The sequence below is a fragment of the Pituophis catenifer genome, unplaced genomic scaffold (assembly GCF_029215685.1).
Source record: "Pituophis catenifer annectens isolate HBS135680 unplaced genomic scaffold, rPitCat1.0.hap2 SCAF_2, whole genome shotgun sequence".
In the NCBI taxonomy this organism is placed as follows: Eukaryota; Metazoa; Chordata; class Lepidosauria; order Squamata; family Colubridae; genus Pituophis; species Pituophis catenifer.
Genome location: NW_027256882.1, coordinates 155,637,854 through 155,663,977, shown reverse-complemented (window position 1 = coordinate 155,663,977; position 26,124 = coordinate 155,637,854). Strand labels below are relative to the sequence as shown.

The following is a 26,124-nucleotide window of genomic DNA, read 5'->3' as shown; positions in this document are numbered from 1 at the left end:
AGAAAACTATTAGTTTTTCAAACTACATTCCTTTCCAATGATGGCAGCTTTCCAGCTAGACATATTTTCAAAAACAAGTAAGCAAACTTACACATTCCCTACTTACACACTGAGTGGATTATGCCAGTTATACCCTACAATAAATGTGATATGACTAGACATCTTAGACTGAATAAAATTCAACTAAAATTTAAGAAAAGCAAAAAAGCAGCTATATATTACTGACATTATTACACATTGTTGTTAGGAAGTGAAGGAAGACTTGAGATTTTATTGCTGGTCTTTATAATGGCATTGCAAGCAGATAATCAGAACACCAAGATATTTCATTTCAGCATTGGAGAAGCAAAAAAGTTTCCTTGCCGTCCAAGAGTTGTCGCAGACTTGCTTTTGCTTGCAAATCTAGGAAATAAGTGGAAAGATTCATCATGAGCAGTTTTCAGTATGCAATAGTGGCCAATATCTGTATGTTTTAGCATTTGAAAAATAACCTTTTACTCTTGAAATGTATCTCTTTATATCTTTCATTAATATCTGTTGAACACTGCTCCATATTTCCACTTTCCTGACATACAAAAAACATACAACTCAAATTCCCTGAAATTAATGCAAATAACCTTCCCCCTGGCTTCCACATATAGTCCAGAAACAGTTGTACAGAGGAGGCAGTTGGGCTATTCTGTGTTGTATTTATATAACACATATTCAGGAAAAATCACAACCCCACAAAAGTCCACTTAAGGAGCCTGCAATTCACAGGTAAACTGATAAGATAGCCTTATATTTCAAATTAAAAACAGCAACCATTTGATCTGAAATTTTTTTTTGGAAGTATTCACAACTAATGTGTTGCTCATTCGGAGTATTTTTCCATCGGGATATGTATCAATTATTTCTCATATTCTCTTCTATTTCAAATAGTCTCATCAATTTTCATTCCCCAGTACTCCAAATCATATATCTAGAATCAGAATTCCCTCCCCCCCAATTTTTCTCTGATATCACCCACTAATTGGTGATCAGCTATTATACAAACTCAATTTATAGCTCCAAAACACCAAGGAAGAATAGAAAAAAAAACATACTTTGCTAATTTATTCTGGTCTGTGACCTCAATAAGGATTTGACTTGATATTTTGCTAATTAGACCAAATAAATAATTAAACTTACTTGGGAGTGGTTTTGCTAAATGTAGATTTGACTTTCTGAGACAGGGAGCTGCTTGAAGGAGTTTTTACCAATTGCTGTTCTGGAGTAGTGAGTGGTCCCAACATGCTCACTATGTGATAAGAACAATTACAGTTAATATTCTTAAGATACAATATTTCAAATAGCTTCAGCATTTTAAGCAAAGTGATGAAAAATCTTAATGAGAATGACTTACTCCCTCTCTCAAATAATATCACAATTAATCCAAATCTAATTCTCACGTTTTCAACCTTTGCTCAAAAAATAAGCTAAAGTGCAAATAACTCAAGTCATACTATTGTCCTGCAATTTTTTTGCAAGCAAAATCCCCAAATACCGAAATCCAATTTATGTAGACTGAAGTAGCAGACACAGAAAATGGGTAGATACGCTCCATATGTTGAGGACTATATACTACAGGAGCAGAGAATAAGATTGTATGTGAAAGGAAACAATTAGAGGTTTTTCACTAAAAATGGCAACCCTGTCGAATTTATTTATTTCTGCAATTTATCTATCACATCAATCCTCAAAGACCTTAGGCAGTTTACAGAGATTAAAATAATAACCATAAAATAAAATTACATTTTGAAATTTCCACACATCAAATAAGAATACAAATCCACATACATTCACATTCTATGTGCTTTTGTATGTGCATGCATGCATTTGTACCTGTAGCTCTCCAATCAGCCCCCATAAGTCTTCCAGAAAAACCAAGTTTGTACTGATTTCTATAACACATGGAGGTGATTCTTGTGTCAAGCGACAAGTTGTCCACAGGAGGGGAACTGCTACTAACAAAGTTCAGTGTTGAGTCCCCTCTTGCCACCTACGTACTGGTAGGTGGGACCTCTTAGTAAATACACTCTAGCTATCAGGATGGAATGGGCAGAGACTATATGGAAAGACAGTCCCTTAAATATCAGAACGCAAGCCAAACAGGGAAACTTAAAGGTATCAACCAGCACCTAGAATTGCACTTGGACCTAGAACTTCACTTGGAAATATACTGACAGCCATTATAGCTCCCAGAGTGTTGAAATGTGGCAGTAGAGATTGGTCTGCGAACATGTAGACTGTTGCATTCTGGGCCAGTTGAAGTTTCTGGATAGACTTTGTGGATAGCCCAAGTAGAACTAATTACAATAACCTAATTGGGAGGTGACAATGACATGAGTGATCTTCCTCAATCCTGTCCCATACGAAGTTGCAAATGGTGTACCAGTTGAAGGGTCCCCTGATCACAGCTTCTCCCTACTAATGTAGTAGGAATCGTGAGTCTGGGTGGAACTTTTGTTTTGTGAATCTGCTCTTTCTGGGGAAGAGATTCCCATAAAATGTTATAGAAGCTTTCAAATTAACAGTCACTCCGACTTGTTTGGCTTCCCCAACCAGATTGGCTGTCTCTGGACATTTGGACAGGACTTCTACAACATCTCCCACTGTTTAGAGGTATTCAGTTTAAAGGTATACTGATGACATAATTGGGTATCATAAATTATATTCACATTTTGGTGTGAAAAAGCAACATTATTGTTCACATTATCAAGTTTCAATTAGCACATGTGTTGGATCATAGCTAACAATTCAAAGGCATAATTACCTTTAATATCAGGTGTGCAGGTTGTGGAGTAAGCATTGGCATTTTCAATGATGTGAGCTGGCTCAATATTTTCCTGTTCTACCATGATAAGCTGGCTCCAGTAACCCACAGGCAAAGTGAGCAACCGTTCCACAACCTACAAATTCACATTGACATATAAAGAATATTTTTTCTTTTACTGATTCTTTCAAATCAATGCTTCTCAATCATTTGAAATATTGAACATTTCCAGTCTGTTATGCACACTTGTGACATACCCTAGGTTGCCTTTTTGTGTCCTGGAGTAGTGTCATGGGATCAGGTTCTGGTATAGCATGGCCAACAATGGTAGGCCCAAAGACTTTAGCCAGGTTGGAAATATCCATTCTGGTATCTGGACTTTGAGCAACTCTAGGGAAAAGACAGACATCTAGGAGCATTTGTGCAAAGAGGAGCAATAAATTTTGTTTTAGGAACTATTCCTTTCATTGTCACCCCAATCCCACAAGATGAACAGAATTATAGTAAAAGAATCTTTTTTATCACCTCTTCAAGAATTAATAAGACAACTGAACTTACCTCTGCAGGTGAATCATGAGGAATGCCAGAGTTTCCCTATTAGCCTGTGGTAGCTCTCCAACAGTTTGATACATGGCTGCTATACTGTTGTCCTCATCTATAATTTCTTTAAATGGAAACATAAAAATGGTATTTCTGACCTCTTCCACCTTATTACAATGGAGAAAATAATGAATTTTCTGCAGGTACCTTAATTATGACTGCTTAGGTTTCTAAGACTTTGGTCTCCATGTTAGGGAGGCAGAGTTAATTTAAAACGGCAACATATTAGTCCTTTCCCAACATATAGGTATGTTCATATATCATACTAAGCTATTGTTTGCTTAATTATTATTTACTGAATAAACTGCAATTGGCTGAATTCAAACAACCATTAAATTAATCCCAAAGAAATCACTCTGTGATGTGTGATGCACAGCTCAAGTCTTACTAAAACGTTTAGCAGGGAAGGAGGGAGGGGAGAGAGAGGTTAACAGTTAAACTGTTAAGCAAGAATGATATAAGTCTCCAAATCTGGAGCAAGAAAAAAGTCATTGATCAAAAATCCATGGGAGACAGTGTCTCCCTCTAATCTATATTTGCAAATTGTGTTGGGGAGCTAAGGAAGACTAGACTAGTCTGGAAGATTACATAGCATTTTACCTCCAAGGTGTTTTCCCAACCAAATAATTTCTATATCTTTCTATCAATAACATATTAACATCTATCGCTCTCTATGAAAATAAACATTGTTGAAATAAAGAATTGAGCTATTGAAATTTTAAAAATTAAGTATTATGTTGAGTAATAGAAAAAAATGTTTCCCGGGACATCTTCCTGCTGTTGGAAATGCGGTTACAGTAATGGAACTTATTTTCACCAATGGTGGACCTGCCCGCATAAATATTGAAAAAAAATACGGCAATGGATTTTGAAAATTACACAGATCAATTTGGAATTAAGGACCGAGATTTCCTTTGAATGTTAAATCAGGTATATGGTTCTTGTTGATTCACATTATTACTGCAGCAAGATTAGCGTATGCGCAGGAGTGGGAAAATCAATACTTACCGATGGATTTGAAAATAATAAAATTAATGAGTGTGTGGAATCAGATAGATTAACTAGATTGATCAATGGTAAAAAAACATTCAGAATTTTATAACAGTTGGAAATTATGGTACGATTGGGTCCAGAAAAGGTGGGATAGAATAGATATATGATGATGTATATATAAGATGGCAAGTATGTATGTATAAAGGAATGACTTTATATTTATGGACAATGTACTCACATTACACCATGGTGGCAGGATTGTATATTTTATTTGTGTATTGGTGCATAGAATATATTAATAAAAATTATTTTTTAAAAAAGAAATTTTAAAAAATAAGTATTATGTTGAGTAATAGAAAACAATAAGAAAGGGACTTTTAGTGCAGTGGTCTCCAACCTTTACACCTTGGTGGCCCGGCCTGGTGCATGTATGTGTGTGTGTGTGTGTGTGAATGGCAGGCACACGTGTACAGCTTTGTACGTGAGCACCCTCTGCTCGCATAAGTGGAGCTTCGCATGCACACTTGCCTGCTGCTTGTGCGAGTGGAGCTGCGCGCATGTGCTTGCCCATTGCAACAGGCTGTAGCCTGGTAGTGAGCCACAGCGTGGGGGTTGGAGACCCCTGTTCTAATGCATAATTGTACTCTTTTAGTCTTGGCCACTTTTGTTACATTAACAAAAACAGAAAACTGATTTTCAAACAGACAGCGTGGAAAATAAAAAATAGAATGAAGTCAATATATAGGAATTCAAAGGAAGTTTTAGCAAATAAGTACTAAATCACAGTACTTAATATTTTGGGGGGAAAGTCTATGCATCTATACTATAGATATATTGTATTATACATCTAGTCACTTTGTGTCAATCCAACCCACCTCAAGGGATTGTTGTTGTGGGGAAAAGAGGGTATATGTTGGATATACTTGCTGCCTTGAGCTATTTGTAAAAATAATAAATGCAGGATACAAGTTTTTTTAATATCACGGATAAAAACATATTAAAAGGATAAGAGTCAGCATTTTAGTTTGCCTAGTGGAGAAAAGTATATTCAACATTTATACTCAAATGTGTTATATTATTCATACCTGCTGCTTCCATAAAGTCCTTATTGAGACGGAAAGTAAGAAGAGGCTCTTTAAGATTGCGGAGAAAATCTTTAAGAAGGCCACATATAGCATGGATATCTTCCACTCTGCTAAGTAGGGGTACTGTTTTCCCTCTAAGGAATTTCTCCTTCAAATCTTTCACTGTGCGGTCACAGCCAGAAATTCGGTAGAGGCCCGTCTGTTGAAACAAAGATTTTTAAAGCAAGATCCCAAACTTGTTTCTCTGAAATCCCTCCAGCTTTAATATAACATGTGCTAGCATTTGACTTCCATAACTACCACCCCGGCAATTCTAAAAGTAGCTGCATCTTGGTGAATAAAGAACACCGGTGCCAAACTTGCCATGTCACATTGCCGTCATGTGACGTATCACAATATTTTTTCCCTTCGGGGTGGGTGTGGCCTGCGTATGACGCATCTGGCCCGCGGACATCCAGTTTGATACCCCTGATATAGAAGGTCTTAGCAGAAAGCATATGCATTTTCTGCATTCCAAACAATTCCATAAGATTTATACCTTTTAAGTTTAGTTTACCTCATTCAAGCCTCGTCTCTCAATCTCATTTACACAGTGAACTAAAATGAAAGGGATCATTGGAGTCGTCAGAGGTACAAAATCCGCCAGAACTCCCTAAAAAGAGAGAAAGGAACAAGTATGGGAAATGGGAAATAACAAGTTATTCTTGTTATTTTTATTTTCATTAAAGAGAAAGCAAAGCCACAGTTTTTAATATATAATTTGACAGTAAATCTAGTAAGAATCACTTAAGAAATACATCATGTAAGTGCATAGTAAGAAAACAAGAGACAAGGAACTCACTTAACTTGTGTGACAGAGTGCCAGATTCTACAGCTTAAATCTTAAGATTCTACCCATAAACTAAATTAATGTACCATAGCGCTAATACAAAAAGAAAAAACATGGCATAAAATGTTCAGTAACTCAATACAAGAGATACAAGAATAAAAATTTAACATATTTCTGAGCACTGTAATATGCTAATAGTACAACAATGACAGTAACAATGCAAGGATTTTTTTAAGCATATGTTACATATTACTTCTTCCCTGCTTAGATTATATTTGGAACATAATATGCTTGTGAAAAATCTTAGACATGAGCAATAAATACTAAGATATAAGTAAACAGGTTCCTTTCCAAAATATCAGGCAGTTAGTTTTTTTCTTCTGTTCTCCTTTTATTTTGTATTTATAGATACCAATGTGCTTTAAAACAAGGTGGATTTGATTTAAATCGAGTTGATTTAAATCACGATTTAAATCATGATTTAAATCACTAGTAAAAAGGCTTGATTTAAATCAACTCGATTTAAATCATAATTTTTAAAGAGCAACTGTCATCTCTGCTACTCCTTTGACCCACTGTTGACTCACTGATAGTCCCAGTGTTGCAGAATATACAGCCTCATGCTACATAACTAAGCTCCATTTCATGCTGAATAAACTAAATTATTTATGTATCTTAAATAGAAAACTATCTTACGATAGATTTTTACCCCAAGTTTTTTATTAAAATAAATTCGATAAAAATCAAAAAAATCCATTTTAAATAAAAAAATCTGATTTTTTTTATTTTTTTAAAAAAATCATTGATTTTTATCCACCCTGCTTTAAAACAGATAGCAAGAAAGCTTTACACATACGCATGGCACGTATATTAAAACTCCTGTCTCCAGTGTATACTTTTCTTTCTATCAGCACCTAGAATCTAAAGAGCTTCTTTAAATTCCAGTATAAGAAGAGTTGGTGGCTGTATCAACAGTAGCTTTATTTACCAGAAAATAACTTGAAACATTGCTGCTGCTTATATCAAAAACATTTTCACAGCGAACTAACACTCTTTCACCTATTTAAATCTTCAATATTATTATTATTACTTTTTGAGATCCAAAATACAATCATCAGCCACTAAGGTGTTTTATTTAGAAGCATACCTGTCCAATTTTGACAGGGGTTCCTGCTACAGTAGGGGTGCAGGGCAGGGGGCAGCGATCTCGACATTCTGGATGTGTAACTACCCGACAGTCTCTGCATTTCAGGGACATTTTCCCAAACTTTATCCGCTTCCCGCATGGAACACATGACTCAGGTTTAATAACCTAGAGAGAATATGTGTAAACTAACTTGATTGAGAATAAGCAATGAAATATACTGAGTTCAATAAACAGGCACAGACAAGTACATACAACTAGCCACTAAGATACATTCATGTGAAGACATTACTGTATACATGTTTATTTTATTTAAATTATCTATCTGTACCAGTTGAATGCCCACCCGGAGGAAGGTGTCTGGATCTCTACAAAGGTCATGCATTTTTCTTTTTAGGAAAGGCAGATGCCTTCACAAGACCAAGAACAAGTAGGCAGAAAAGAGGAAAATGGCAGAATGTACCTGTAAAGTGGTGTATACATGCCTTAGATATAAAGCATTTTAAAAAGAGAGAAAGGGAAAGTGGAGAAAGGGGGTGGGGTGGGGTTACATTTCAGATGCTGCAAGACATGCTGCTGGAGAGCACATCAACTGGTTTGTGGACAGCTGAGCAGAGGAATGCCCTGCCCTGCCAAGTTTACAGATGCCAATTCTAGGACAAGGAAGAAAACCAAAAGAAAAAGCAGTTTTTCTAGCTGTTTGTGAGAGTGTGAAAAAACCAGGAAGATGGACTGTGTTGTGTACAGTGAGATTCAGATGCTGGATATAGACATTTGTGAGTTAAAGGAAACCAAGAGAAAATTGATAGACATTCCAGTGTCAGTAACTGATAAGAAGAACTTACAATAAATCACAAGCAGAAAGAAACATAAGGGTGAGAAAAATTAAGACTTGATATGTTTACTATAATTATTGTTCTATTCTTTACATACATAGCAAAACATATTGGTTTTGTAAATAATTTTACTTGTATATATGATTAGATCATGCTGCTTCTTTAATATAAGTATCGTAGTATCCAAAATGCAAGCCCTAATTTGTTTAATTATTCTCTCTCTCTCTCTCTCTCTCTCTCTCTCTCTCTCTCTCTCTCTCTCTCTCTCTGTGTGTGTGTGTGTGTGTGTGTGTGTATGTGTGTGTATCTGTTCATCCTGACCCGCCCTCTGAAACAAATTTAATCATAACTAATTCTGAACTGTGAAAATTCCAGTTATGAGTAACAAAAGCAAATTATAGATGCTCTTTTAAACAGCTTTTTATTCAGCAAGATTGCTATATTACATTACTTAGGCATTTGTGGTATTTGGCAGCTAGGAATAATACTATGGCAGGATCATTATTTAAACTCTATGCAAAATGTAAAGCTGATTGTTTTTCAACTATACTTTTATATGTAATTTGATTAACAAATGAAATGAAATGAATGAAAAGGAAATGAAAATAGGGCATGAGTTTGCAGCTCTATGGTTAAACATTTGCAAAGTGGTTTCCTTCCAACCTTTGTTTGACTTCTTGCAAAAAAAAAATGTGCAAATGTCTTCCTTAACATGGCTTTCTGGGCAAGCCTTTACAAACCAAGAGAAGGTTCTACATCACATTTGATGTATTATGAAATCATTAAACAACTTTGCACTGTGTCAGGAACAGTATTTATTCTAGCAACTGCCATGTTTCATTCTCTTTTTTCAGAACATTTCAAAACATAACCTCAGCTGACAATCAGAGAATGAGTATGACTGACTACAAAAAGTCAGCTGACTAGTATCTTAGACCCAAAATAATATGAGCTTTGAATTGGACCCAGAACTGAGAGGCCTCTTCACTCACCGTTTTTGATACAAATTCGTGTAGTCTCGTCCCAGTGCTTCCAGGAGTGCTAGATCCATCTGTTTCGGATTTGTTTTCAACCTTCCTGCTTCCCAGGCTTGAGTCACTGTTCCAAGGCTGTAGGATGGCTTGGGTGGAAAAAGAGACAATTTGAAAAATCAGTTTTTGATACAGGATTAAGCTGACAGCAGGTACTCCCAGTTTAAACTAATACATCTACTCTAACCTGTGTTGTTAACCTGATAAAGTTATTTCTCTCTTTTCTCAATTCTATTACAATAGGTAATACTTCGCTTTTTTTGGGGGGGGGGGGAAGCAAATGGTTACTTTTAGATCCTTTCCTCAGCACAAGAGCTCAGACTTAAAGGATATTTTAAACCTTCTTAAAGAACCGATGCGTGGGATGGATTTAACATTTATACATTTTTTCACTGGCAGGTTTCTTCTTTTCCTGTTATATAAAATCCAATGAAGGTAAAGATTGAAAATTAAAAGTACGTAGTGTTACACATGGAAAGAAAATATGGTCCTATGTGATTCATAACAAATTTCAACTGTAATTCAGATGAACACTGTCAGAAACCTCTTACTTTCATTTCTATCAGCAGTTGCATTGTTACTGGCAAACACAGATTAAAAACTGTGACAAAGAAGAAATCATAATAGTCTAAATTTCATAGACACATTTACCTGCCTTTCTCTGGTTTCCCACATAGTAAGGTATAGTCTCAATAGTGGCAACTGCTTCAATTGGGCCGCCATCATTAGGAACTGTGAGAGTTGTTTTTGCAACTATGGATTCATTTCCCTGAAATAAAATAATTGAAAGAAGCATATAGGAAACATAAACAAGAAGCTCTCTCTTTCAGAATATTTAAGATATGTATGTTTTAATAGTGCAATCTGGATACCTACTCAGCATCCTATGCAGCAAAACTTAAAAACCCTGGTTTCAAATGAGAAAAGAGAAATTTCCACATGATACCAATAAATCCCATATTCTCCAACAGATTCCTTACAGTTGTATACTCCAGGTACATTGTATACTCCAGACTGCAGACCCCAAAATTCCTGGTCACCATAATCAAAACCTGAAAGCTCTATTATTAAGCTGGTTATTAAGACCAGCTGCCTGCAATTACTGCAGGGTTCGAATCTCGCCAAGGCTCAAGGTTGACTCAGCCTTCCATCCTTTCTAAGGTAGGTGAAATGAGGACCCAGTTGTGGGGGCAATAAGCTGACTTTGTATAAAATATACAAAAGGATGAAGGCTATTGCTGAGCACATTGTAAGCCGCCCTGAGTCTTCGGAGAAGGGCGGCATATAAATCAAATTTAAAAAAAAAAAAAAAAAGCATATCTAGGAATCACATCGGGAAATGCACCTGAGAGAGCACTAACTTATAACTTTAAAGAGCAGTTTGGTGCAGTGGTTAAGGCGTTAAGGCTAGAATCTGGGAGACTGTGAGTTCTAGTCTCACCTTAGGCACAAAGCCAAATGGGTGACCTTTGGCCAGTCACTTTCTCAAAGCCCTAGGAAGGAAGCAAGTATAAATCAATTCTGAAAAACCTTGCCAAGAAAACTGCAGGGACTTGTCCAGGCTTTCTCCAAGAATTGGGCACAATAAAACAAAAGCACACACACACACACACACACACACACACACACACACACACACACAAATAGTGCCCTATTGGCAACATGAAATTGCTGATGAATTTGCAGTGAGTAAAAAGCTATGAAGCAATGAATACTAATGAACACCCCCGCTATAGTTAAATATGTGGTATTTAGAGATCAGAGACCTACTTCTGGAAGGAATCTAATAGTCTTTGTAAAAGCACATACCTGATCTACTGTAGAGCCAATGGAACGAGTTTTCTTTAAAGGACCAGGTGGGCCTTCAATAAACTGTCTAGAAGAGCGCTGTAAAGGAAGCACATTTGTAAGTGAAAGCATGACAGCATTCTTGAAGTGAAAATTCTAGAGAAATATTAAATTCTATATTTATAGAGATTCTAAGCAGAATATGAAGTGATTAATTTATTTAAATTATCATTTCCTACTCAGAACATGCAGAGACAACACATTTTTTGCCTACCTTACCTAGTAACCCGTACAGATGAAAGTAAGAGAATTAAGTGGGAAGGGTGGTAGATTATCTCAAGTATATATTAAATATACTAGCTGGATGCCTGTGCTTCACTACTAAACTATGTGCTCGGGCTTGATCCGTAGCATCAGAGCGTGTTAATATAAGGCAACTGGCAGTTAGAACAGAGGGGGAGGGGGAACAGAATGTCCCAGCTCACAGGCCGGAAGAGTCATGTGCTGACCACTCCCACTTTAGCAAAGGGGTAGCATCAGAGCGTGTTAATATAAGGCAACTGGCAGTTGGGACAGAGTTCCATTCAGGTGGGGGGGGGAGTAGAACATCTAACTCCTAGCATGTGAATATAATACTGTATATGAAATACTAATGATCTGATGGTCATTTTGAAAAATTGTTTCTTAGCAAGCACCTAGAAGCCAAGAGGAACATAAGTGCCAAATTTCAAGTTTGTAGGTTTTACCGTCCTGGAGATTTTGTGATGAGTGAGTTGTATTTGGCTTATATATATATATATAATAAGATTTCCAGAGTTCAGCTGTATATTAACTGAAAGCAAAACTGATGGCAATTTCCACATCAACATCCAATACAGGAAGTTTTTAAAGAAGAAACTGGACATTTATCTAAAATTGTATAGCGTTTCCTGCTTGAGCTGGGGTTGGACTAGATCTCCAAGTTTCCTTCCAACTATTATTCTGTTACATCAGATTTTCTTAAATATATTTGCCAGAATTGTCCTATTTATTGCACAAGCAACAAGTATGGAAATTAAATGGTTCTCTACATAATGCTTGGCTGTTAGGATATTCTGTGAGCATAAAAAAGTTTCAGATTTAAGAGTATAACTCTAATGAAAAAATAACAATTATGTACACTGAAATATGATTTAAATGTTCCCAAGCTGAAAACATTTGCATTATAGGCATACCCCCAATCACTAATGTAAATTTCAATAATAAATGAAACCTGCCCTTTGCATCAGATAATACAAGTAAATTTTTAAAAACCCATACATACCCTTTTTTCTCTTTTTTTCAACCTAATAGTCTTTACCATTGTGGAATCCCAATCCTAGATACAAGAAAAAACAACCTCTTTAGTATCAAACAGATGGCAAACATGCATTTTCAGCTTGTCCATTCCTTTATGCCTAACTTTGAATATTCACCCATAATAATAGACATCTTACAAAGGATCATTTTAAAAAATTTATTGTAAGACAGTACAAGAAATGAATTCAGATAATGGTTACATTACCAATGATTCGTCAGTTTTGTCAAAACTGATGTCGGATAAAATTGAACCGGATTCATCTATTGTTGACAGCCTAAAATAAAAATCACACATATTTTAAAATCTCACCTTATCATATAGTAATCTAGTACTTGATAAGGTAGCAGAGTTTGAAAAGAAAGTTATAACATATTCAGAATTTTTTACATGGGATTTGGTATCTTGGTGTAAAAACTTTACTGTAGTAATACTAAAAAAAGACTAAAAGATTCATTTTTAAAGCTCCTTAACAGCTCAGGTTAAACATTACATTTCAGTGGTTTCAGTGGGACAACCCTGAATATGTCCTTTATGCCACTGCCTAACTTAATGGGAGTCAACTTTTCTTCAAATAAAATATTTACAATGTTTACCATATATTTTGTACCCTCTAATCCCCTAAATTTGTCTTAATACCACCAAAACCTATTGGAGAGAAACTATTTTAAAAAAAACCCATATATCCACGTTTATAGAATTTGGATAGATTTTGTATAGCTGATGAATAAACATACCCAGAGTTATGCAGTAATAGATTCATCCTGCCTGTATATAAAACTACATATTTCCTGAGATACAAGTTGGAATTCTGAAAATCCTATTTTCCAGGAAAAAAAAGATAAAAGAATGTAGCACATTGCTTCTGGAATTCTTTCCAATCCCTTAAAAATATGAGTTACATGAACAGGAAGGAAGCAGGAGGCGGCTAATAATGGGAGAGTCAACAGTTATCTGAGCTACTGCCCTACTGTAGGAAGTGGACATATTTCTCTGCAGCCCCTGCCTAGATCTAGGGCATTTTCTCAACTCAAAAGTTTTTGAGTTGTGCCAAACAATTTGGTCCCATTCTATTCAATTCTCATAAGCTTAGCATATTGATAAACAGAACCTCTTGGATATAATTCAAGAAATAAAACTGGAGTTTTGTGATTGACTTCCACCTTCCAATAAAGTAAGTTCTTTACCTCTTTCATGTAGCTATATATCCCATGACGTTTCTCTGTATCTTACCACAATTTAAGAGTAAAAACAGAGAAGATATCCTGAAGTTTAACAATGCTATTTGCAACCCATGTACTTTGAAAATTTTTGAATATTTGAAAAATATTTGAAACTTTTAAATAACAAAATGCACAAAAATATGTTAAGGACTGCATCTTGCTATTTTAAGCACCTTCTGTTAACATAGGGTTGAATCTTTGATTTCTGACTCTTAAAGAAAAAAATTCAATAGATTGGGAAAATGTTCACTAGTCAAAATGAAGGAAGATATTAGCCATTACATGATTACAATCTGATCCACCTAAAATAAATCATGAACAATCTACCTTTTGTTACCACCAATGGACACCTGAGGCCTGTTTAAAAAGGCCAGTGCTGATTTCTGTTCTTCGCTCAGCTGTATGCTGCCTGATGAATCACACATGAGAAGCTCTTTGATCAGCTGAATCTGTTGCTCCTACAAATTGAGAAACATTAAAAGTAGCTTTATATTACATTTATAGCACAGAAAGCACATAATATGCAAAACTTTCTGAGAAACACAACTATGCTGTTGGCATATTAATCCCTATGCAAGGCACATACACTGATCTCTCAAATTATAGCATGAGATTAAAACGGACGTTGCTTACCTGAACGTCCCTTCTCGACGCGCAGCTGGAGAATCCAAAGCTTCGGGTTGTTCAGTAGTTGATAGCCTACACTGAGTGTGTTCCTTTAAGAGATTTCTCTTCAGACACGCCCACTTGCTCAACAGAGTCCCAGTTTTGTTCACGAAGTAAGGAGCAGTAGAGCGTCAGGAAGGAATGTCCAGCAGCCAAGCTGGGTGGGTTGGATTCTCCAGCTGCGCGTCGAGAAGGGACGTTCAGGTAAGCAACGTCCGTTCTCCAACGCGCAGCTTGGAGAATCCAAAGCTTCGGGATTTACCCAAGCAAGTTCAGACAGGGAGGGAACCCAGCTGCTGTACGTCGTCTGAAGAGTTGCATACAGCTTGGAGCACCCGGCGGCCGAAGGATGCCTCCGCCGAGGCAAAGGAATCCACCTTGTAGTGCCTGATGAAGGGGTTCAAGGATGACCAGGTAGCCGCCCTGCATATGTCGGAAATGGAGGCATTAGTGGCCCAGGCGGCCGTAGTGGCGGCGCTCCTGGTGGAGTGTGGAAGAATTCTCTGCGGAACCGGTCTGTTCCGAGCCGAATAAGCCCTAGAGATGCAGGATTTAATCCATCTCCCAATTGTCGTGGAAGAAACCTTCCGGCCCATGGAAGCGGGCAGAAAGGAAATGAAGAGCGATTCAGATTTCCGGAAATGCTCAGTCCGTTTAATATACCGGCGCAGAGCCCGTCGGACATCTAGCAGGTGCCAGTCCGCTTCCCGAGGATGTCGAGGATCGGGGCAGAAGTCCGGAAGGATTAATTCCTGGGCTCGATGGAATGTGGAATTTACTTTAGGCAGGAATGAGGGGTCTAGTCTTAGTACCACGCGATTTGTATGGAAGACACAAAGGTCGCTTCTCACAGACAGTGCAGCTAGTTCGGATACACGGCGAGCCGAAGTAATCGCGACCAGAAACGCCACCTTAAGAGTCAGAAAGCGGAGGCTGATGGAGGCGAGAGGCTCAAATGGAGGGTGCATGAGGGCCTGAAGGACCAGAGTCAAATCCCAGGTCGGGTATCGATGTATAACAGGAGGGCGCAGGTTGGATGCCCCTCGCAGAAAGTCGCGAATCGTCGGGTCCTGGGAGAGAGGAAGCTTTGCAGAAGTCGAAAGGACCGTACTAAGTGCAGCAACTTGGCGACGAAGAGTGTTAGGCGCAAGGTGCTTGTCCATGCCCCGCTGAAGGGATCCCAGCACTTCGGGGACAGAAGCAGACGTTGGATCCAGGTGGAATTTAGCACACCAGGAGCAGAAGGAGTTCCAGGTTGCGTTATAAATGCGGCATGTTGATGGCCGTCTTGACGCCTGAATCGTGGGGATCGCATTGCTAGGCACGTTGGCTCGCCTTAGCAAGATCCGTTCAAGCGCCAGGCGGTCAACTGCAACCACTGCGGGTCTGGGTGCAGAATGACCCCCTGGCTGAGAACGATCCTGTCCCCTGGAATCCTCCACGGCCGTGCCACCGACAGGTCCACCAGATCCGCAAACCAGGACCTCCGAGGCCAGTGGGGTGCGACCAGAACGACGTCTGCCCTCTCTGCTATTATCCTGCGGATCAGACGAGGAAGGAGCGGTAGAGGGGGAAAGGCATAGAGGAGACCCCTGGGCCAGGGAGAGGCGAGGGCGTCGACTCCCTCCGCCTGAGGGCACTGGTACCAGGTGAAGAACCTGGGTAGGTGAGTGTTGTCGCGGCTGGCAAATAGATCGATTAGAGGCGTGCCGAATCTGCGGACGATCTCGGCGAACAGATCTGGGTGAAGTCGCCACTCGGCGTGGTCCAAGTGTTGTCTGCTGAGCCAGTCCGCTGTGATGTTCGTGGTCCCGGCAATGTGCTCCGCCACAAGGGATAGGACGTGCTTTTCCACCCAGATCAGCAGTAGGGTCGTTTCCTCCATCAATGGACCCGAGCGAGTCCCCCCCTGGCGGTTCACGTGCGCCTTTGCGGTTACATTGTCTGTGCGTATCAGGACATGGTGCCCCGACACAATCTGCTGGAACCGTTGGAGGGAGAGGCGGATCGCACGGAGTTCCAACCAATTGATCCCGTTGAGGCTCTCCTCTGCTGACCACGTTCCCTGGGCAACGTGGGATAAAAGATGACCTCCCCATCCCGTCAGGCTGGCGTCCGTTGTCACTACCAGGCGCTGTAGATTCTGGAAGTAGCTGCCCTGATGTAGGCTCTGGGAGGACCACCAGAGGAGAGACCTTGAGACCTCTGGCGGGAGGGAAACTTGTGTGGGAGAGTTGCTCCTCCTGGCTCTCTGAAAGGGGAGGAGGAACCACTGGAGCTGGCGTGAATGGAATCTCGCCCAAGGGACGACAGACAGGCAGGAAATCATTTTGCCGAGCAGGCGGGACAGGAGCAGCAAGGGCACCTTCCAAGAGGAGAGGACCTGGGATGTTAATGACTGGAGACTGGAACACCGGTCCGTTGACAGGAACACCTGGCCCCTTACAGAATCTATTAATGTCCCGAGATGGAGAATGCAAGTAGTGGGCTGCAATTGGCTCTTCGGGATGTTGAGGGAGAAGCCATGATGACGAAGGCAGCGACACACCACTGCTAGGTCTCGGGATGCTCGGGCCGGAGAAGGGGAGAGCACTAGGATATCATCCAAGTAGCAGTGAAGGCGGACCGGATGTTGACGTAGATGGGCCGCCACTGCTGCCAGGAGCTTTGTAAAGGTCCTTGGGGCGGAGGAGAGGCCGAAGGGCATTGCTCTGTATTGGTAATGCCTGTTGTTGTAGGCAAAGCGTAGGAAACGACGATGGGACAGTCGTATGGGTACGTGGAGGTACGCTTCTTTCAAATCGATAGAGGTCATCCAGTCCGATGGTCGAATGGAAGCCAGAATTGATCGGAGGGACTCCATTTTGAACTGATGATATACTATAAATTCGTTCAGCCTCTTGAGGTCTAGGATGCCCCTGTGACCCCCGGATGATTTGGGGACCAGGAAGAAAATTGAATAGAAGCCGGTCCCGCGATGATGGTGGGGAACCGGTTCGATGGCTTGGATTTGAAGCAGGTGATGGATTTCTGCCTCCATTAGCTGGCGCTTGTCCAGGTTGGGAGAAATAGGGCATTGGACAAAGTGTGAGGGAGGTCTGGAGCGGAACTCCAGGGTAAGGCCAAGACGGATTGTTTGGAGCACCCAGGCGTCCGACGTCGAGATCTCCCACTGGGGAAGAAAATGAGTCAGACGGCCGCCAATGGGAAGATGGATGTAGTCACTTCCCTCTTTGAAAGGTACGGGATCCCGTACCTCGAAATGGCCGTTTGGGTGCTGAGGCCTTTCGACCACGGTCTCTGAAGGAGGATCTATCGAGGGAACGGTCGAATCCTTGAGAATAGGGCCTTGAGGAGAAGGACCCCGAAAGGCCGGAGTCGTTCCGAAAGGGCTGCCTGGTGAAGTAGGACGATGGTCTACGATCTGCCCTCTTATACGAGGATGGCATCACCTTCCGTTTATCCTTGTCCTCGACAAGGATGGCGTCTAAGGCTTCTCCAAAAAGACGGGAACCCTTATATGGAGTTGAGGCGAGGCGCCACCTAGACTTGGCATCAGCTCTCCAATTTTTAAGCCATAATAAACGGCGAGATGTAACGGAGGACACCAGGGCGCGCGAAGCAAACTTCGCGACGTTGAGCGAGGCGTCCGCCGTATATTCGGTAGCCGCCACCAGTTTGTTGACATCTTGGCGGAGGCGTGAATCCGCAGAGGGAAGGCGCTCGTGGAGTTGACGGAGCCAAATTAAGCAGGCACGGCTGAAGAAGGAAGCAGAGGTGGCTGCTTTAACCGCCCATGCGGCCGCATTGTGCGTACGTCGGAAGTTAAACTCAGCTTTTCGGTCCTCTGAGCGTAAACCGTCGGCGACGTCGTTGGAGATTACAGAGGAAGCCGTCAGATTGGCCACTGGTGCGTCTACAGTTGGTAACTGAAGGAGATCTTGGAGACTAGGCGCCGAACAATAGAGCTTTTTGTCTAGCCCCGAAGGAGCGGGCAAGGAAGAAGGCGTGGACCAGGATCGTTGGACCACCTTGGAAAAAAGCTGTGGACACGGAATAAAGTCCGCTTGCGCCTTAGGCGCCGTAAACAAGGCCTCATGTTGTTGAGAGGTACTGGGCTGATCAACTTGAGAGACTGGGTCAGCCATATTTGTGGCCAACTTGGCCTTGCGCAGGAGCGATTTGAATAACGAGGGTCTAAAGAGCCCCGAGAAAGCTGGCTTTTCGGGTGGCATATCTGCATCATCAGACAAGTCCATGTCCGACGGGTCGCACTCTCCCTCCTCCGAAGACGACTCCTCGCGGTGACCATGGTCCAGATACGGATCGGACTCATGCGTCGTAGCCTGATACTGGATAGGGTTCTGTTGAGAGACCCGGGCCAGAAGAGGAGGAGGAGGAAATTGTGGCTGAGGCCAAGCTCCATATGGAGCAGCATGCTGAGAAGTTGCTGCCAGAGTCCTGGTAACCGTGTCAGAGATGATCTGCTGAATATCATACTGAAAAGGTGGATGGGCTGTCTCCATGTCGCGCAAACCCGCAGCAGTAGGAGTAAAGGTTGCCTCCGGTTGCGGCCGCCGAGGGAGAGAGGCAGTGCGCGAGAGGTCCACCGGTTCCGTGTAGTGTGTCGATAACGCCTCAGGGACAGCCCCCATGCTTGGCGTGTGAGACAAAGGTCGCGGAGGAAGCTGAGGATCCTGATGGACGGGCTGGGCAGTAGCCACGACTACGGGCGAGAGTGGAACCGGTAAGTGAGTGAGTGCCGCCTGCCTTGACTGGCTGCGCGCTTTCTCAAACTGGCGCTCCAGGGCTTTGTGTCTCCTGGAGGCGTCCTTGTCAGCAGCTGATGAGTGTTTTGTCTTTTTAGAACATGGAGCAGCCGACGAAGACGGATGCGCAGCGCGTTTCCGGGACCTTTTACGCTGCTTGGCCTGTTCGTGGAGGCGCTCGGGAGAGCTGTTGTTGTCCTCCAGATCCGAGGAGAGAGCACGTTCTGCCATGTTGGAACCTTCGCTTCCTGTTCTGTCTCTTTCCCGTTCGTTGTTTTTTTTTATTATTATTATTATATTATTATTATTATTAATATATTTTTTTTTTTTTACAGGAAAGCAGGTGAAGGAGAGGGCTGGCAGGTAAGTCCAGGAGCAGAGGAGGAGGCGGAGAGGTGTTGGAAACAGAAAAACTTTTTAACGAAAAAAACTAGCCGATTGCTCCAGAGGCAGGCTAGTTAAGGCACTTAATGCAGCAGAATATGAGGTTTTGCCTCCAGGGACCAACTGCGCAGGCGTGGAGGCTGTTGCCGGGTAGAAATTGACAGCCGATGAACTCAATGCATTAGAAAAAGAGGATTGCCTCTAGGGACCCACTGCGCATGCGTGGAGGCTGTTGCCGGGCAGAGATTGACAGCCGTTGGAGACTTTACTCTGGGCAAAGAAATGGCGCCGAAAAACAGGGCAGCAGGCCTAGGATGACAGTGGAGGTTAGGAGGGCTGTTTTCCCCCTTTTCCGATTGACCACGAGCAGGCGGTGAATCCGGCCAGGCAGGAGAACAGAAGGACGTCAGAAAAACCCGAGGAGCGCGAGCTGCCGCTGAGCGCAGCTCCCAGCGGTGAGGCGGCTAAAAATGGCGCGCACTTTGAAAACCGTTCAAGCGCCGCCGCCTTGAGCTCCGAGCAGGCTAGAATGCAGGAGGGGCAATCGAAGGCTCAGAAGCGCTTCCCCAGCTGCTCAATTGAAGGAGAGCGCTTCGTTGAATAAAGGGCTGACGAGGGGCGCTCCGGCGCCGGAGAGGCTTCGGCGATGATAACGGGCGTGGGGGGAGGCTGAATCTCGATACCTGTTAGGGCGGCGGCGTGCGATCACTCACAAGTGATCCTGACGCCAGGAACCACCAATTTAGGCAGAGGGAGAGAGAGAGAGACGCCGCTGGGTGCAGGGCGTCAATCTCGAGCCGCTAATTTAAAGGCAGTCCGGTCAGACAGAGCGTAATGTGGGAAGCCTACCACACACGCACGCGGCTGTCAAAGGGCAGGCAAGGAAGCCAGGCTTCAATTCGAGCAGAAGTCACTGGCAGCGTGCCTGAATCCGCAGGAAGACTCACCCCCAGCAAATTACAAAGGGCAAGGTTGAAGAATCCAAAGCTTCAGGAATAGTTCCTAGTTGTTAACCAGAGAAATTTTCAGACAGTGTCACAGGCTCAACTGAGTGAACTAAACTGGGACTCTGTTGAGCAAGTGGGCGTGTCTGAAGAGAAATCTCTTAAAGGAACACACTCAGTGTAGGCTATCAACTACTGAACAACCCGAAGCTTTGGATTCTCCAGCTGCGCGTTGGAGAACAGCCAAGGGATTTTGTTGGAGCCAATTGCTAACCAGTATAAAATCTCATATACTCCAAATAGATTTCTTTCAGCTATAAAGCAATTTGCTGGTATCTTACCAATTCCATTGACTAATCACAACAGCATTCACCATTTAGTCCCACAAAAGAGAAAAGATGCCTTTTGCAATGGGTAATTGCGGCTATTGTATCTGTGGAATAAACTTGTAAATGCCACTTCAAAACACAATTCACATTAGATGGGAGGGATCTAAGAAATAGGTGCAGAAGGAGCCATTCATTGTTAAGCTTCCAAACGGCTTCTTTACTTTGCCTTGAGCAAAAGGTTCCCTTTCATAAAAGAACTCTTATTGTACTACAAACTGGAAACAGCCCATGTCACCAATGAAATTAAAATAATTACACATTTATCCATTGCAGTCAAGTAATCACATTACAAGAAAATTTTAATTTAACAAACCGTTCAGGTAAAAGGGTTATCTATTAAATCCAAATGTTCCTGCCATTTATTTTCTTTATCTTCCTGGAGTTTTTCCTATCCCAGTCACTGCCCAGCATGCTACTTGCTGATCTTCCCAATATTTGCTTCTTACTTTTGACTAAGCCACCATTGTAAACTCATCCAGCTGTCTGATCTTTCTAGTATATTCTTCTCTTCTCAATGAAAATTCAAATATTAAATGTATCAATATTCCATTAGCAACCCAATCACCCTAATACCTTCACTCCCTCATTTAGAATTCAAATAGAAACTTATCCATTTTTAAGGGAAGCAGTCTCTACTCTTTAGACTGCTGCCCCAAATAATCCTTATTTTAGTGTGCTGCAGGGTTTTTAAAAATTATATCTGAAGTATACTAAATTAAGGTCTATTAAACCAAGAGATTATAGGTTTATCAGCCAAATAAGAAGCCTACATTCATACCATTATTGCAATATATTTTTACCCTCTGGTAAAAAAAAAAAAAAAGGCTTATATCTATTGTCACATAAATGGATATTTAACAAAGCTGTTACATTCCTCTTCCAAATCTGATGCCACTTTTTGAAAAAGAAGCTCAGAAATGTTATACACACCAACTTTTCACAATCTGCTTCAGCTCGCTGTCTTCTCTTGATCTCCACGTCTACTTGGTTGCGTGCATGTTTCAGTTTCACATCAAGAGCACTACGTTCAGTTTCTGTTTTCATCAGTAAATCTTTGTATCTGGCCACCTCATGATCCATTTTTTGCCATTTTCTCCTAAACTCTTCAAAATTCTTGGCCAGTTGGAGAAATTCTAGGGAAAGCGAAGTTTTAATCCATTTACACTTATTTTTTTAAATATATTTTTTCTATAGCCTTCTTAAATATCATTTCAGTTTGATAATAATCTAAATCAGTGGGTCTCAACCTGCTGTCCGCAGACCCCTCGGGAGTTGGGGGCTGTAATATCGCAGGGGTTCAGTGAAGGCTTAAAGAAATGTAGTGATTTAAATCTTGACTTAAGGCTTGGGGGCCATGGTCTGTGGACACAAAAGGTATTTAAAGGGGATCTGTGTGGAAGAAGAGATTGAGATCCACTGATGTAAATAGATAATGCCAGGGTGCTAAAAAAAACCACCCTGATTATTCAGAACACGATGCAGAAAGAGAAATAGTTATCTCTAAAAGTAAAGCTTTCTGCCAGTAAATCCAACTGAAGACAGTAGAACTTATTGATTAAACATGAATTCAGTCAACACATTTCCCTCCTATAATCCAATTCAAGGATTTCAGTTCAGGTATTCAGTGTACTTCCATGTTAAGCACAATAACCTTACTAAAGCAATGTATATAATATGAAAAGAAAAACTGTTATACAAACAAAACTGCAGTTATAGAAAAATTGTGAGCAGATTATATTACAATCAATGATGATATTAGGAAGACATTCAACAAAAAGTTTAAAATATGCTTCATTGACATTGATTATAGATGTTTGGATTTGCAACTTGATGGACAATTATATAAATATTGAACCAAAGGGGGGGGGACTCTAATTTGTTAGATGCTCAACACTTCCTAATGTGGATATAAACTTTCTATCCTGATAAGTGATATTCATAAAGCATTGGATAATTTTTTAATTAAGCAGTATTTTCTTCTTAATCCTTCCAACACATTATTACAGATGTTGTGACTCTAACACTGCATAGACTTCATTTGAACTCTCTTGAGAACCGCAGAAATATAGAGCAAGGTAATCTGATTTCCTGAGACAATAGCTAGAATAACATAATGTTAACTACTGGAACCATAATATTTTAACTACATGCTCTACACTGTTGCCTAGAAACCACATTGTACAAGCCCACTAGTTGTTACACAGATTAGTTTTATACATAAGACATCCAACAAATTAATCATGCTTCCTGAGTTACTGTACAGACATTTGTTAGGTGATCTGAGAAATTTGGAAAAATTCACGCCTATCTTTCAAGGAAATTATAGAGCAGGAAGGAACCCTCAAATATATTTATTTGTATGTCTCTAATATTTGCAGGTGACTAACATGATTCACCTGCATAACATCCATAAATAGTGATCACTTACGGTATTCACTGTTTTCATTTAGAATTTCTGCTTGGCACATGAGCTGGTCAAAGAAATTCCGTAAATTCAGAATTGTCGTCTCCATCTTTGTCACATGAAACTGAAATAATTTGGAGATAAGTTTACTTTTGTCTTCTTTTTCTGTCAGGCACAGCAACCCTTGTCAATGATTTCAGATCTTAAAGTCAAGTATAATCATGCTGTGGGTTTATAACAAATTGTAATATGAATAACTCAGCCACTGATTCAATATTCACTTGTTATATATATAGTTTTGATGACTGAGATGCCAAACTACATACTTATGTTTTCTCTTTCAAACTAATATCAGAAATCTTGCAAAAATTATGAACAGTATACTTCAAAACTGTGCACAAAGGGATTCATTAAATTATATAAGCAATGTAGGATTTACAGTTTGAAATAGGCAATAGAAAAGGCTACCAGCCAGCAAAAAAATCATGTAAATTGTTCTGTACAGTAGCTGGAAATGAAGATCTAGATACAATCGAATGATCTCTGATAAGTCTGACTGACTTATGTGAGATTGAATTTCCCCCCCTCCAACGCTGGATACAACGCTGGCTAATGAGTTCAGACCTTGGAAAAACTCTTCTTGTCTTTTAAAAAACATCCTTAGGCACTGCATTTCTGACATAGGAGCTACCACATTCAATCCGGGGCGGGGGGGGATAGAAAATCCTTTCAGCTGCTCTAAACTTAAATCCCCAAACATAAAGAAAGGGAGGAAAAAACAAAACCAACTCTGTTCTTTCTTTCATTTAGTGGACAAGCCTCAGGGTACTTGATATCTGAATATCTCTAGAAAACATATAGTACTTCTACTGCAAAGCAGAAAGCTTTAGGTGTTAAGGAATATTTACAAAAAATGTAACATTTAACAACCATATTACTAACAACTTCCGTGATTCATTTAACAACTGTGGCAAGAAAATGGGGCAAAACTCACTTAACAACTGTCTTACTTTACAACAGAAATTTGGGGCTCAGTTGTGGTCTTAAACCGAGGACTATCCGTAAACTACTCCATAATGCTTTATAGCACTCTCTGGGTGGTTTTCAATGTCAGCATATTGCCCCCAACAATCTGGTCCTCATGTTACGGAACTCGGAAGAATAGAAGGCTGAGTGTCAACCTTGAGCGGTCAGGATCAAACTCCTGGCTGTGGACAGAGTTAAGACTGCAAGTACTGCATTCTAACCATTGTGGCGCCATGACTCCTCATCCTTCTACCGTGTTTCTCAGAAAATAAGACCGAGTCTTATTTTCTTTTAGACTTGAAAATAAGCACTTGGGCTAATTTTCGAGGTGGTCTTACTTTTTTTGACGTACAGGCCAGACTTGGTGAGCTGGACGCAACGTCGCCTCTATTCTGAACCTTCAGCATTCGGAATGGAGGTTTTTTGGCGAATGGGAGGAAAATGGGGAAGGGGGTGTTTCCTGCCTGTCATCCATTCCTCAAGCTCAGCACAGACTGAGGGAAGGATGGCAGGCAGGAAACCCCCCCTCCCCATTTTCCTCCCATTCACCAAAAAGCCTCCCACGAGCCTCCCTAAAAGAGGGAAAAAGCAAAGCAGCGGAGCTGCCGGCTTCAGGGAAATGGCCCAATAAGCAGAAGTGCTACGCCCAGAAAGAGAAGGGCAAAAGTGGTAATTGCACTGCCCCAAAGGGCCAGCGGGCTGCAGCCGACAGTTGCCCCTCCCCCCAGCTACTCATGCTGGCCATGCCCATCCCCCGGGGCTTTTCAGGGTAGGGGTGATATTAGGCCCACCCACCTCCCAAAAAATTAGGGTTGGGCTTATTATTGGGGTGGGTTGTGTTTTTGGAGAAACACGGTACTAAGGTGAGATTGGCTGTAACCCTGATTTTCCAGAAATTGTTGTTTTGTCAGCAGTTTGGAGATCCCATTTAAGTGGAGAGCCCATGAAATTACTTCATTGAATGTAAGGTCTTGAAGGTACTTTTCTGTGATTGTTTTAATTGTTTAATGTTTTTTAAAGTTTTATTTTTAATCATTCAATTTTATTGTATGCTGCATTGAGTCACATTTGTGATAAGTCTGGTAAATAAACAAAAAAATATGATACAGCATTCTCCAAAATAGCCCTCTGCTCATTGAAACTACTCAAATTAAAAAGTGGAGACTATGGAGGATCTTTAAAAAGATGGAACCTGATTCTCTAGTGCAAGGGTTTACATTTGTCAGGATTAGCTTGTTCCCAAATTGGACATTATTGGTCTTGTCATCAAATTGAAGGATTTTACAATTCACTTATCTTTTGAATAGCTCATGATGCCAACTCCAGATATGTAACTCTTCCATATCCAATACAGTTAGTCCCAGTTTTCATGGTTAATTTTTCATTAACGATATACTGAGCATTAACTTTGCCACTTATGGATAGTATATCTTTGTATCATTCCCCCTTCTTTTTAAAAAAATAAATGATTCCTGTCTGTTCTCCGAAAAACAAGTCACTTGTAACCTTACATAAAAAGCAAGCAGGAGAAAGTGTTTCAAGAATATAACACAGATTATAGTCAAAGAGAACATTCAGTGGAATACTTTTGTAATGGCTTTTCACCTCTCCTACATAATCAGAAATATTTATATTCTTGTGTGACTGGTTATTTGTTCCAGCTGAGCTTGCTGAAAAGTCTGACAAGAACTAAGTTATATTTCTTTATAACATTTTGGCTAATATTTGTTTTTAAATAAACATTAGTGTAAGATTAAAATAGAATAGAAGTTTGTAAAGGTATTCAAATATATGGATATTAGTAATACCTGTAATACCTTATTCTTAAATTCTATACTGCATGAGGCTCAGAATTAAAAGCTGTGTCTTCCCAAAGAACATCT

The 26,124-nt window shown here is 40.7% G+C and overlaps 1 protein-coding gene across 1 annotated transcript; it reads right to left on the bottom strand.

Moving 5' to 3' along the window:
• Positions 1-282: 282 nt before the first annotated feature.
• Positions 283-26,124, bottom strand: RACGAP1 (Rac GTPase activating protein 1). The gene is made up of 17 exons (XM_070934852.1): positions 26,050-26,124; positions 23,240-23,339; positions 21,742-21,944; positions 13,987-14,117; positions 12,644-12,713; positions 12,404-12,457; positions 11,122-11,199; positions 9,964-10,081; positions 9,274-9,401; positions 7,449-7,613; positions 6,029-6,124; positions 5,473-5,671; positions 3,353-3,458; positions 3,052-3,184; positions 2,795-2,930; positions 1,171-1,279; positions 283-402 (listed from the first exon to the last, which is right to left on the bottom strand). The coding sequence occupies exons 2-17, from the start codon at positions 23,322-23,324 to the stop codon at positions 327-329; spliced, it is 1,887 nt and encodes a 628-aa protein (XP_070790953.1). The 5' UTR covers positions 23,325-23,339; positions 26,050-26,124; the 3' UTR covers positions 283-326.

What these genes read in the sequence shown, in the direction of transcription:
- RACGAP1 (XM_070934852.1), bottom strand. Translation starts at nt 23,324, where the DNA reads ATGGAGACGACAATTCTGAATTTACGGAATTTCTTTGACCAGCTCATG. An exon ending in ACAAAACTGACGAATCATTG is followed by an intron (nt 12,458 to 12,643) that starts GTAATGTAACCA and finishes TCTTGTATCTAG; the next exon opens with GATTGGGATTCCACAATGGT. An exon ending in CTCATGATTCACCTGCAGAG is followed by an intron (nt 3,185 to 3,352) that starts GTAAGTTCAGTT and finishes TCTTTTCCCTAG; the next exon opens with AGTTGCTCAAAGTCCAGATA.